This window comes from Acanthochromis polyacanthus, chromosome 15 (genome assembly GCF_021347895.1).
Source record: "Acanthochromis polyacanthus isolate Apoly-LR-REF ecotype Palm Island chromosome 15, KAUST_Apoly_ChrSc, whole genome shotgun sequence".
Lineage (NCBI taxonomy): Eukaryota > Metazoa > Chordata > Actinopteri > Pomacentridae > Acanthochromis > Acanthochromis polyacanthus.
The window spans coordinates 30,712,363-30,725,358 of NC_067127.1; the positions used below are offsets into that span (position 1 = coordinate 30,712,363).

At 38.2% G+C, this 12,996-nt stretch overlaps 1 protein-coding gene and 1 long non-coding RNA gene across 3 annotated transcripts in view; one reads left to right on the forward strand and one right to left on the reverse strand.

Annotated features, from left to right (window-relative positions):
• LOC110965743 (pro-neuregulin-3, membrane-bound isoform) overlaps positions 1–12,996 on the reverse strand; it is a 547,688-nt gene that overhangs the window by 8,978 nt on the left and 525,714 nt on the right. For both annotated transcript variants that reach the window (XM_051959594.1, XM_051959593.1), the window contains 2 exons: positions 10,127–10,245; positions 3,435–3,620 (listed from right to left, as the gene is read on the reverse strand). In XM_051959594.1, the coding sequence (XP_051815554.1) occupies positions 3,435–3,620; positions 10,127–10,245 (305 nt within the window). The remainder of the gene's footprint in view (positions 1–3,434; positions 3,621–10,126; positions 10,246–12,996) is intronic.
• Positions 3,632–9,682, forward strand: LOC127537440 (uncharacterized). The gene is made up of 2 exons (XR_007947065.1): positions 3,632–4,045; positions 4,411–9,682. It is a non-coding gene; the product is annotated as an uncharacterized LOC127537440 (long non-coding RNA).

Sequence of the window (12,996 nt, forward strand, 5' to 3'; positions counted from 1 at the left end):
CCCCTGGAGCACAGTGTTATACACAGCTTGTTTTAGTGGAACATGTAGAATTGTCTGTTCGTCCCAGACTGTGGCCGAGTTTGATGCAGCATCTGTGCATGTTTTTATGATGGGGGATTTTTATGCCCTGCAAGGAGGGCACAGATGCTCTATGGGCAAAATGTTTTCAAAAAAAGACAAATTTGGACAGCAAAAGAGACTTACACTAACTATAGAAATCCTGGGTGAGTATCTGGATGAAAAACAGCTGAAAAAAACATACTATGTGCTTGTTTGTTTGACTTTAGACCAATTCTAATCATTTTGGTTGATGCTCAGCCCAGGATGCAGTGATGGTGCCCCTGTAACACAGTCTTCTACACAACTTGTTTTGGTGTTACATGTAGAATTGTCTGTTGTCCCAAACTGTGGCTGTGAGTTTGATGCAGTATCTGTGCATGCTTTTATGATGGAGGACTTCTATGATGAAAAATGGATGGAAAAAACATACTATGGCTTGTTTGTTTGACTTTAGACCGATTCTAATCATCTTCGACGATGCTCATGATGCAGTGATGGTCCCCTTGCAAAACAGTGTTTGTGGGACATGCTTGAAAAATGAAACTTTTGTTTGTACCAAACTATAGGCAACTTTGCTGCAGCCTATTGTTATGACAGGGAATTGAAAAAGGGCCATGTTAGGACAGCAAAGAACACCTACAGTAACCAGAAGACATTTTCGCCAATCAGTGAACTCTTAATGAGAATCTTAATGAAAAGTCCCTGAAGAATAAATGGCCTGGCTTCTTTGTTTTTACTTTGGACCATTTACAATCATCATTTGCAATGCTAAGCCCAGGATGCAGTGATGGTGCCCCAGCAAAACTGTGTTTGTGGGACATGCTTAAAAACATGCATTTATTCGTACCAAACTATGGCTGACTTTGCCGCTGAATCTGAACATGTTTTTATGACGGGGAAACAAAAAAAGGCCAAATTTGTAGACTACAGTAGTTGTACTACAGTTGTACTACAGTCACCAGAAGAAATTGTCGCCAACTAGAGAATTCCTAAATGAGAATCTTAAAAAAAAAAAATCACTTAAGAAAAAATGGCTCAGCTTGCTTGTTTGTACTTTGGACCAATTACAATCATTGTTTGTGGAGCTAAGCCCAGGATGCAGTAATGGTGCCTCTACAAAATAGTGTTTGTTCCAATTCGGTCCAACCAGAGAACACTCAATGTTGATCAGAAGCTGATTATTTTATTCACTTAATGCGTTAAATGAAGTCTATGGATATATTTACATTGAACTACTGAGATGCTGATTCCACTGAGTTGTTTTACAATGATTTGGACTTTTGAGGACCATGAGGGCCTTTAGGTTCTGCAGACAACACCAGATCTGAGCCTAAAGAGATCACCAGCAGCCATGAGTCAGTCTTCAGTGTATTTAGGTAAATGTTCCTGTGTAAATATAGAATCAGGGTTTAGGAAGCTCAGTGCACCTAAAGTATCTGTTCTTATATGTCCGAGACTTTTTTGTCCAGTCATATCCTCGTGCTCTGTCTTCTATTATGCATGTAGGTCATGTGCAGCTTAATTCTGATGTGGGACCAGGACGCCTGAAGTGAAACCTGCCAGTCCAGGTGGGTAAAACTCTGACTCACCATCCAGCAAGAAATGGGTCAAAGCACAGCAGCCTTTCACACCGAATATACTTCCTGCACATCATTTGCATTTTCTCTGGCTTGTCTGCGAGGCGTCGCCCTGCTGCGCTTCATCTGAACACTGTGGTTTAATTATTGGTCAGCTTGCTATGCTGTCACATTAAAACGCTGATGATCAGAGTTTAATGCACAAGTAAAAGTGAGAGTGTAAAAGATGCAGACGTGCAGCTTGGATCTGGTCCTTAAAAGCACCAGGCGAGGCTTTGAACTGCAGACCACGACGCGGCATGACCTTGTTTTTATCTTTGCTCAGCAGATTGGAAAACAAAAGGGATGAGGGGGAGTAAAGGAGGTTAAAAAAAGAAATGCAGGCTGGGTTGCTTCTCTTTTTTCTTTCTTAGAATTGGCTTTGAAATATCCACTCTTGAAATGAAACCCAAAGCTCTGTCCACAGCAGCAGGCCTGTATTTCTCAGTCAGTGGGTTTCATTGCAGTGACTCAGCACTTGGAGGATACAGCAGAGAAGAAACCAGAGAGAGTAAAAATACCCTCCATCGAGAAGCTGCACTTAAAACAGCCTTTATACAGAAATAAGACAAGCAAATACATAGAAATACATTATATCAGTGTATCAGATATAATGTATTTGAATGATTTCACTGCTTTTGTTTTCAAGTCTTATCTCAGTTATTATAAGAGTCAACTACATGTATTATAAACACACACACACACACACACACACACACACACACACACACACACACACACACACACACACACACACATATATAGACAGAAAAGTATAAAATGTAAAATCTTATTGGAAAAACAATAGATGTAGTTAATGCACAACAATGCATGCAGATTTTGTGTATTAGCCTTTATATTAAGACAAGAACATATTTTGGATGATGAAATTACTGTATTTTTACATGTATTTCACCATAAAGTGCTGGTAGTACAGATGTGTATATATATATATCCATAAATGTGCAGAGGAGATTATCTGGAATCTGAAAATATCTGAACCATGATGATAAGAAACTGTAAAACTTAGAAACAGAGTAAAATATACGTCTAATGCCTAACAGACATAAATGACATTATTTAATTCATATTCAAGTTGCCTACTTAAATATGTAGAAATTTGTGGTAACTTCAAAATCACTGTCAAGAGAAAGTTCTGCTGTTTATTTTGACATATGATGGGTCTATTTACTTAAATTACATGGTGATTTATTCAACTGAGAACTAAGAGAAAATCTAAATTGTAAAGATGTACTTCTAGTTCAGTTTTAATTTGAATTTTAGTTAACACAAAATTGCACATCTGGTACAATATGTATGCAGTTATGTGTTCATGAGTAAGTCAGACTAGAGTCATGTTTTACTAACTTAGATTTCAATTCAAAGACTTTTTTCTCATGGACACAAATCACATTTTTTAGAAAGGTCAAGGACATTTGGAAAGAGCTGCACTCAACTGTATGTAAAGTGAACCTATTAAACTTCACTACACTGTGTTAGACAATAACACTGGGATATATCAGCATACACATGCATTTAAAGACTATTTATACCAGCTAATTGACTTAATTGTTCTTCAAAGATACTCTGTTGAACAGGAGATTCATTATGCAGAAGGAAAATATGTCTTTTTTTTTAAACGGTTGCCAAAGTTCCACTTTTCTCACTTTCTAACAGTTATTTTGGTGTTTTATGTTGTCTTAAGGTAGAAAAAATATTTGCTACTAGTTTTAATCAGGACTACCAGTAACTTCTCACCTTCTTTGTGCCTCTGCCTCCTTCTCAGTTGAGTCCACTTCCTGAAGGTGCTGGTAGGCGGGGCCAGAGTACTTGGATCCTCCAATTGGGTTCAGCCTTCCTCTGGGAATGGGTGGAGTCCTGCGAGGAGTCGACCAAAGGGCTGCCCTCGTTCTCTGGTCGGGGCTGTGAGACAATGAACCACTTCTAGGAAGAAAACACAACAAAACAAAAGATATTAATGAATTCTTTTCATCAGTCATATGTTATTTTTACTCCAAGAAGAAAATGTGATTGTTGAAACCTTGTCTCCACAAAAAGATGTTTCTAAACAGACTAACTGAATCCTTATATAAGTTTCGAAAGAAATGTAATTTTGTTTTGAAATTTTATCAGCTACAGTGTTGTAGGAAATTTGTGACGTTACGTTATCAGGAAGTGAAAATGGACTTTTATTTTGAAGGTGATTTCCTCTCTCTCGCTGGTAGTTTCCGCTAACTTTCTTCTTCGGGTGTGTTTTTCATGAGAGCTGCTGGTCGGATGCAAGCTAGTTCTACACAGAGAGGGTTTCTGTCATCCTAGCTCCCGTTCATTGTTTCTCCTCACTTTTGGTGCCTTGGAAAGCTTCGTCTGTAAGTTCTGCTCCTATTTGGAGTCCTCTAGAGAGACATTGTGTGTTTAAGAGATAGTGAAATGAGTGCTGTGTAACTTTAGTTTACTTCTACTCGTTTACTGCATGCTAGAGTGCAGACTAGCTCCTTGCTTTTGTTGACGTCCACGTTGTTTTCAATTGCTTCATTTATTGGTGGTATTTCATATGCCATTTTGAAGGTTTGCATTGATTTACATACATTTATTGACATTCATTCATGCAAAGAATGCTTAGGTGTTTTTATGTGTGTGAGTGTGTGTGTGCAGTAATGACATGCAGCAGACAATTATGACAATTTATTTAGATGTTTATTTGAACACCCCCTTTTCTGTGTTGTTTGTACAGTTTTACAAGAATAAAGGAGGAAAGTGGATTCAGTGAAGATTACTAAAGCCTGTAAAAGTCAATCCTGGACTCTATGTCTTCTTTGGGATCCTCACCTCATGTTAGCTATCTGTCGAACTGTTTACGTCACAGACACAGACACGTAGGACAGAATAAAATTAATGAGAGTTTTAAAGAGCCATAAATTCCAGAAAATGAGGACTGAAGCAAAAGTTGGCACAAACTAAAGTATAGTTGTAATCTTGATTATATTACAAAGGCTGTGTCCGAAATGGCATACTAACGTACTACTCATACTAAGTGTGACGTCAAAATAAGTATGTAGTGCGTTCACATTACATAGTATAAAAAGATTGAGTACGCGAGAAATACCCGGATGTATACTATTTCCGGAAAATTTTTAAGTATGCGCGGTGACCACACTAGTCATACTCATCCGCCCCATAATGCTTTGCGAGCTACCCACCGAAATGGAAGCCTGTGGCCGGACCGGGGCGATTTTTATTTTATTTTATGTGGTTAAAGGCATTATGGAGGATGTTTTTTTTTTGTTTAATTTGTCTGATTCACATAAAATGAATATACTGACCTGTAGTGGACTTGTATGTATGGTCTCTAAAAGAATTTAAAAAAACAACAAAAAAAAAAACTGTGGGCATGGCAGGACCTGATAAACATCAGCCAATCAACGCGCTCGGACCGAGGCGTTTGGTTTGCTCCCTTTCCTGTCAATCAAAAACCTTCCGGCTCAGGCCGAGTTACGTAGATTACGTACGCCTTGGACTTACGTGTTTTCTGTATGTGTTGCTTTGGTATAGCTTCGTAGTTAGCTGGCGACTTGTTTTGCTCTTCTTTTTTTACATAATGGCAGATAAAGATCCAGGGGGACCCAGCCGTAAAAGAAAACTTCACGAGTCCTACGCAAGTTTCTGGAGGGGGGCGTTTCTTCGTAAATGTTAAGAGGGGGGAGGTTAGAGGGGGTGAGGGAGAGGTTGTATGTGCGCATGCGCATGCTACGTTCAAAGTCGTAGGAAATTAAATCTCCTCTAATGCCTTTAAGTAGTCATCCTAATCACCCCACAGATTGAGAAATAGGCGTTTTCTGACCAACGTTTTAAATTTGTCAGACGCCTCACAACGTGCTACTGAACGCTAGCAGCTAGTTGCAGCAGCTCGCTTTGCATACAGAACAAGTAGCAGCTCCCTGCAGTAGCCTGCAGCTACAATTGAAACGATTCGCATAATCTGGCTAATAACTGCATGAGGAGTGCCGGCTTGAAATTGCCACATTAATTATGCGACTGTTTGTTAGCGTAAAATCGACCTGAAGCCGGCAATCAGCCGAGATATTTGATAGCCGTACTTCCGGTTTTTGTCGTCGGAGGCTTGAAATGCATTATGGGAAACGTAGTAGTATACTACAGTGTGAACGGTTGACATTCTAATCATACTTATAGTACGTAGTATACAGTATATACTCATTGAGTATGTAGTACGTTAGTATGCCATTTCGGACACAGCCATAATCTGTTATATCTTTATTTTTGAGGACTATTCCACTCTTTTGTTTCTTGTATTGCTTCTTCCAGTTCTAATTTCTATCTAACAGCTGTAACTTGTAAATATCCCTGGTGAGGGATTAATTAAGTTATTTTTTCTTGTCTTATCATCATTTGTATGCTCTTTTCCTGTTACTTTTGGTTGTATTTGCTTTTTGCTATGGTCTCCACACCAAAACTATGTAGATAGCTTTAGGAAAATGTCAGGCTTCGGTTCACACTTTTAAAAAGATGACTACATTTGAAGCTTGGTTAACTTTGGACAACAAAACCACTTCATAAGGTTTAGAAAAACATCATATTTGGGGTTAAAATACAACATATTTAAAGTTTTTCCTCCATCTTCTGGGTTATAAGGTGGAAAATAATATCCCATCAATTATATGATTGGGTGGCTGAAAAGAAGCAACACTAAAACAATAAAATAAACTGTCAAAATTGTTGATAATAAACACATATGTAAGAAAAAAAATGACCACACCCAAAAAATGTTCCATTCAGAACCTAACTAATTACTTGTATAGAAATGCAATTGTGTGCAGACTGGGTTGGTTAGGGGGACATCGATTCGTCAGTTTTTGTGCATTAAGTGGATTTTAATGTTGGCCAGAAGAGGTTTTAGTTTTTATTTATTATGTATAACAGTGTTTCCCTTTTCTGGTTGGTGTTCTGTGGTTCTGTTTTGGATGGCGCCTGAAATTTTAGACCCATGAATGTTGTTATCTAGAAATTTTAACTATTTTATATTCTTTGCAAATTATTTTGCATAGAATATATAAAGACAGAAGTAAACAATGCATGTAGTGTTTGAAGCGTACAGCCAGCTGTAAAAGACAAATAAATAAACTATAAAATGGCCAAAAAATCATACTTTCCCCTGTAGCATCAACTACCAAATCACATTTCACTACTTTTTGAGATATTTTTTGCATGTTGTTTTCCAAAGAATTAGATTTTTTTTTGGAGGCACAGCAGTTTGTTTTTTCTGTAAAGAATATATAAAAGACAAAAAGTATGTAATGTTTGACACATTCAAAAACAAATAAATGAGCTGCAAAGTCTTCAAAAGTTAATATTTATAGCAGTCGGATTAAATATACAAGCAGCCTTAACAACCTTCTGAACAAAATAGATCATTTTAACTCTTTGAGTGGAACAGCATTTCGACAAAGAAACAAAACAGTAAATATGGTATTTGACAAGATTCAAAGGCAAAAAAATAAATCAGTTTGAAATGAAAAACTTGTTTATGATCCCTGTCAAAAGCCTTTATTAAACCTAATTTAAGTTTCAGTAATTGTTTTTTCATAGCCAACAATCCAAGAAACTGAGGAGCTGAAGAAGCTAAACAATAAGATCTGTGGCTCGCGGCTCTTTGGCACATTTTCTTTTTTGGCATTTGATGGGAAAACAAAGAGTCTTTCTCAATTACTTGATGGTGATGTTTCAATGAAGGTGCAGAAATGAGGAAAAGTTTTCTTTAAAAGCAAACGAAGTTGCCAAATTCTATAAAACTTTAATGGAAAAAAGTCAGAAAATGGTTCGAAGTTCAGAGTTTTTGCAGCAGGAACTCTGGAAAAGGTTGATTTGCGGCTCCGTAATCCCTCAAAAGACAGCATGTGTGTGACTTACTTTACTCAAGTAGCAAATTCCCCCCTTTATTCTGCTCTCATTCTGGGTTTAGATTTAATTTCTCACCCAAAAACACCACTTCAAGCCCTCATTCGAATTCAACTCTGCTGTTTTGACAGATAGATTTGTTTTGCACTAAAAACGTGCTCAACGACTGGAGGCTTAGAGTCTAGCTCTTAAAAGCAGAGCTCCACATGGAGGCCTTTAAATGAGATATTTCCCCAACATGGATTTAGCCGGGGACAGTTTTTTTTCTGTGGCACAATAATGTCCGACCCTCTGCATAAGTGGATGCAGTTGCGAACAAATAAACCCGACAAGGATGTAATTTTTAGCCGACTAATCTCATGATCAACCTCCTGGAGAAAACGAAGGAGAAAAGTCTCGGCAGAGTTCGGTCCAGAGGTTAGAGGAGTGGACTTTGCGGCTGGGAGGTTGTTTGATTGTATTTCTGGGTTTGTTCTGGGAAAATCTCCTCTCAGCGGCAGCCTGGATCCACTTGAAAAAAGGCCGATTAACCTCCAACTGCTGCAGGAGTCACAGAGCGGTAACAGGTAGATTGAAAAAGGCTGAGAAGGAGAACGTCTCAACTGAGCTGTGATGAAAGAGAACGTCTCAAACTAAAATCTATTATGTGTTCATTTTTACTTATTTCTCCCCTTTGAGCTGAGAAAAGTTTAGTTTCTTTTCACTCAAACAAACACAAAACCGGATATAAAGGCTAAGACATTGAATATATTACGACTCTAAGAAATGTTCTGTCATCCATCGCTGCTAATATATTTCAGCACAAGAACATCTTGAAAATGTTCTTTTGATTGTTGCGTTGAGAACATCTGCCTTTAGTTTAGTTATCATTGTGAAAATATTTTGTAGAAGAACGTTCTATTACGTGCTTCCACAAAAAAAAGACAAAATGTTCCAATTTTAATAGAACATGCCAGCAATGTTTTTAAAATGTTCTGTACCATAGATGTTCTGTCATCTGAGACCTCGACAACATCTGGAAAGCACTTTTTGAATGTTATTTTAGCAACTATCTTCATCTGTTATCACTGAACACTGTGGGAATGTTTCAGAGGAGAACGTTCTATAATGTGTACCTTCTAGAACATCCCCATTACATGTTCATAACATTACTGCCAAAATGTTCCACCTTTGTCAATTCTTGACATCTGGAAAACATTTTTTGAATGTTATTTTGTGAACTTTCTTCCTTTGCTTCTACAGAACACTGTGAGAACGTTCTATTCCCTAAAACATCGTCCGAATATTGCCACCAGAATATTCCACCTTTGCTATTATATCACATTACAGGAACATCTTACAAAGAACTTTTTGTTTTTACTGCATCTTGAGAATATTTTCTGAATGTTCTATTGAGAACATCCTTCCTTTGTTATCATTATGTGTGGAAACAACTTACAGAAGAATGTTCTATAACGATATAAAACTTTGCAGCCACAATGCTCCATGTTTATTAATATATTACAGTACAAGAACGTTTAGCCATCTCAGATTTTCATAACATCTGTATAAAACATCTCATCTGTCATTAACATTTTTAAAATGCTTTTTTGAGATTGTTCTTTGAGACATGGGAACCTTTTATGGATTCTATAATATGCACCATGAAGAGTGTCCTCAAAATATTTCCAAAAATTGAAGCCAGAATGTGCCAACTTTGTTAATATATTAAGGTACATGAACGTCTTCTGAAGAACGTTGTGTTGTCTGAGGTTTTGATAACATCTGGAAAACACTTTTTGAATGTTGCCTTGAGAACATCCTTCTTTTGTCATTATTCTAGAAATGTCTACTGGAAGAATGTTCTATAGCATGTTCCCTCAACAAAAACTCAAAATGTTTTTTGTCTACCTTTAATATATCACATTTCAGGAGTCTATGAAACGTTCTGTGTAAAAACATTCTGCCATCTGAAGCCTCGATAACATTTGAAAAACATTTTTTAAATGTTGATTTAGGAACTTTCATCCTTTTCTACAACATCTTACCTTTGTTATCACTAAATGTTCTGTAATGTGTTCCCTCAAATAAAAGGCCGTTTGTTCCACCTTTAATATATCACATTACATATTTAATATAATGTAGAATGTTCGACCGTTGATATTAAACTATGTTACAGGAACATTTTGAGATGTAACAGAACATCCAGCTTTGGCGAAAGTGAAAACTCTGTCTGAAGTGGGTATTAGTGGGTTCTACTGTGTATGAACACTCGCTGATCAGTGTGACAAAACGCTTCCTGTGATTTCAGCTCATGTGCTCCAACATTTTATCTCCGTCCCATCTTGTCTGCTACAGATATGCTTATTAACATGTTTATAGCCTTAATTATAATCACTATCATTCTTCCGTGAATCAGCAATTAGTTTTGGCTGCCCTGTAATATGCATAATTCAATTTCTCTCTTCACTGAGTCCAGGCTGATTACAGCGGAGGACACTAGAGTCATGGCTGCAAACTGCATTCAACTCCTAGAACGTTACGGGTAAACGTCCAACCTGTGGTGTTTTGCACCGCCTCTGGAGCTGCTGGGCAGATCGTTGGAGGAGATGCTGCACTGAGCGAAGCTGGACTCACAGACGTTCCCCTGGCGAGGCTGGGAGGTTCTTTTACAGTACTGAGGAGACAAACAGAAACAGCAAGAATGTTGTTGGGTTAAATGCTGGGAGGAATTTCATCACATATGTTTCTGCAGATGATGTTGAAGACGTGCATTCTTTATATCCTGGAAGGTAAAGCTTCCTCAACCAGTTAGTCATTAACCTGCAGTCATTCCTTTAATAACAAGAAAAGCATTCAGAGAGCACAGTACTCTGCCAAGGCTGCTCAGTCGTTGTATAATTTCCGACAGATGAAATCTTGAAAAGAAATATGGCAGAAATCACAACAACATAGAATGTGGTCATTTAATATAGATGTGCCCACAAACAAAATGATCTTGCGCTGAGCACAGGCGTGTGTTATGCATGTGTATGTTATGTATGGATACTGAATCGCGTGATCTAAATATGAGGCAAGTGGTGGGAATTGATGGGACTCAGATACACCCCACAATTTAATCAGTTGTTTCTTGTATCATTTCTGACAGTTACACACGTGGACAAAATTGTTGGTACCCCTCAGTTAAAGAAGGAAAAACCCACAATTCTCACTGAAATCACTTGAAACTCACAAAAGTAACAATAAATAAAAATTTATTGAAAATTAAATAATCAAAATCAGCCATCACTTTTGAATTGTTGATTAACATAATTATTTAAAAAACAAACTAATGAAATAGGGCTGGACAAAAATGATGGTACCCATAACTTAATATTTTGTTGCACAACCTTTTGAGGCAATCACTGCAATTAAACGATTTCTGTATTTGTCAATGAGCGTTCTGCAGCTGTCAACAGGTATTTTGGCCCACTCCTCATGAGCAAACAGCTCCAGTTGTCTCAGGTTTGATGGGTGTCTTCTCCAAATGGCATGTTTCAGCTCCTTCCACATATGTTCAATGGGATTCAGATCTGGGCTCATAGAAGGCCACTTTAGAATAGTCCAACGCTTTTCTCTCAGCCATTCTTGGGTGTTTTTGGCTGTGTGTTTTGGATCGTTGTCCTGTTGGAAGACCCATGACCTGCGACTGAGACCAAGCTTTCTGACACTAGGCAGCACATTTCTCTCCAGAATGCCTTGATAGTCTTCAGATTTCATCGTACCTTGCACACTTTCAAGACACCCTGTGCCAGATGCAGCAAAGCAGCCCCAAAACATTACTGAGCCTCCTCCATGTTTCACCGTAGGGACAGTGTTCTTTTCTTCGTATGCTTGGTTTTTGAGTCTATGAACATAGAGTTGATGTGCCTTACCAAAAAGCTCCAGTTTGGTCTCATCTGTCCAAAGGACATTCTCCCAGAAGCTTTGTGGCTTGTCAACATGCATTTTTGCAAATTCCAGTCTGGCTTTTTTATGAGTTTTTTTCAGCAGTGGTGTCCTCCTTGGTCGTCTCCCATGAAGTCCACTTTGGCTCAAACAACGACGAATGGTGCGATCTGACACTGATGTACCTTGGCCTTGGAGTTCACCTTTAATTTCTTTGGAGGTTGCTCTGGGCTCTTTGGATACAATTCGAACGATCCGTCTCTTCAATTTGTCATCAATTTTCCTCTTGCGGCCACGTCCAGGGAGGTTGGCTACTGTCCCGTGGGTCTTGAACTTCTGAATAATATGAGCCACTGTTGTCACAGGAACTTCAAGCTGTTTAGAGATGGTCTTATAGCCTTTGCCTTTAAGATGTTTGTCTATAATTTTTTTTCGGATGTCCTGGGACAATTCTCTCCTTCGCTTTCTGTTGTCCATGTTCAGTGTGGTACACACCTTTTCACCAAACAGCAGGGTGACTGCTTGTCTCCCTTTAAATAGGCAGACTGACTGATTATGAGTTTGGAAACACCTGTGATGTCAATTAAATGACACACCTGAGTTAATCATGTCACTCTGGTCAAATAGTTTTCAATCTTTTATAGAGGTACCATCATTTTTGTCCAGGCCTGTTTCATTAGTTTGTTTTTTTAAATAATTATGTTAATCAACAATTCAAAAGTAATGGCTGATTTTGATTATTTAATTTTCAATAAATTTTTATTTATTGTTACTTTTGTGAGTTTCAAGTGTTTTCAGTGAGAATTGTGGGTTTTTCCTTCTTTAACTGAGGGGTACCAACAATTTTGTCCACGTGTGTAAGTCCCCATAAGTCTGCAGCAGTGGATTTGTGGTAGGATTGCAATCATGTGATCGTCACCAAGCAGATGGCGTAGTGTTCACTTGTAGCTATAGACGCGTCACATCTGAAAATCGCCCACGTGGTGGACAGCTCACCTGGGGGCCACTACATGGTCACATGACAGCGCTTTCAGCTCGAGTCTCGTAGATGTGTCGGACCAATATGGCGGCTCAGTCACAAACTTTTTCTTTCATTACGAAAACATTTGAGCAAGAAGTATTTCTGAAAACATCTGAGGTGAGAAATAAGCTGTGTAGTTGTTAAATCTGTCCTCATTTTAGTTCAGTGATAGCTACTTTAGACGTTTGATGAAAGTTTCATGATGTTTTGGACCTCCATTTGCCGCACTGAATTTGCATAAAGTAGAAGTCAAGTCTATTTTATGTAAATGAGCTGCGGTCCATGCTGAGTAGACACACCAGATCTCAGCTCAAAATGCATCGTTATGGAACCAGCATCCAACACGTCCTTGTGTCTTTTCTGACCTTCCACGAAAATTTCATCCAAATGCGTTTGTCCGTTTTTGAGTAATGTTGCTAACAGACAGACAGATAGACAAACCATTGGCAATCATCACATAACTCTGCCGTGTTCCTTGGC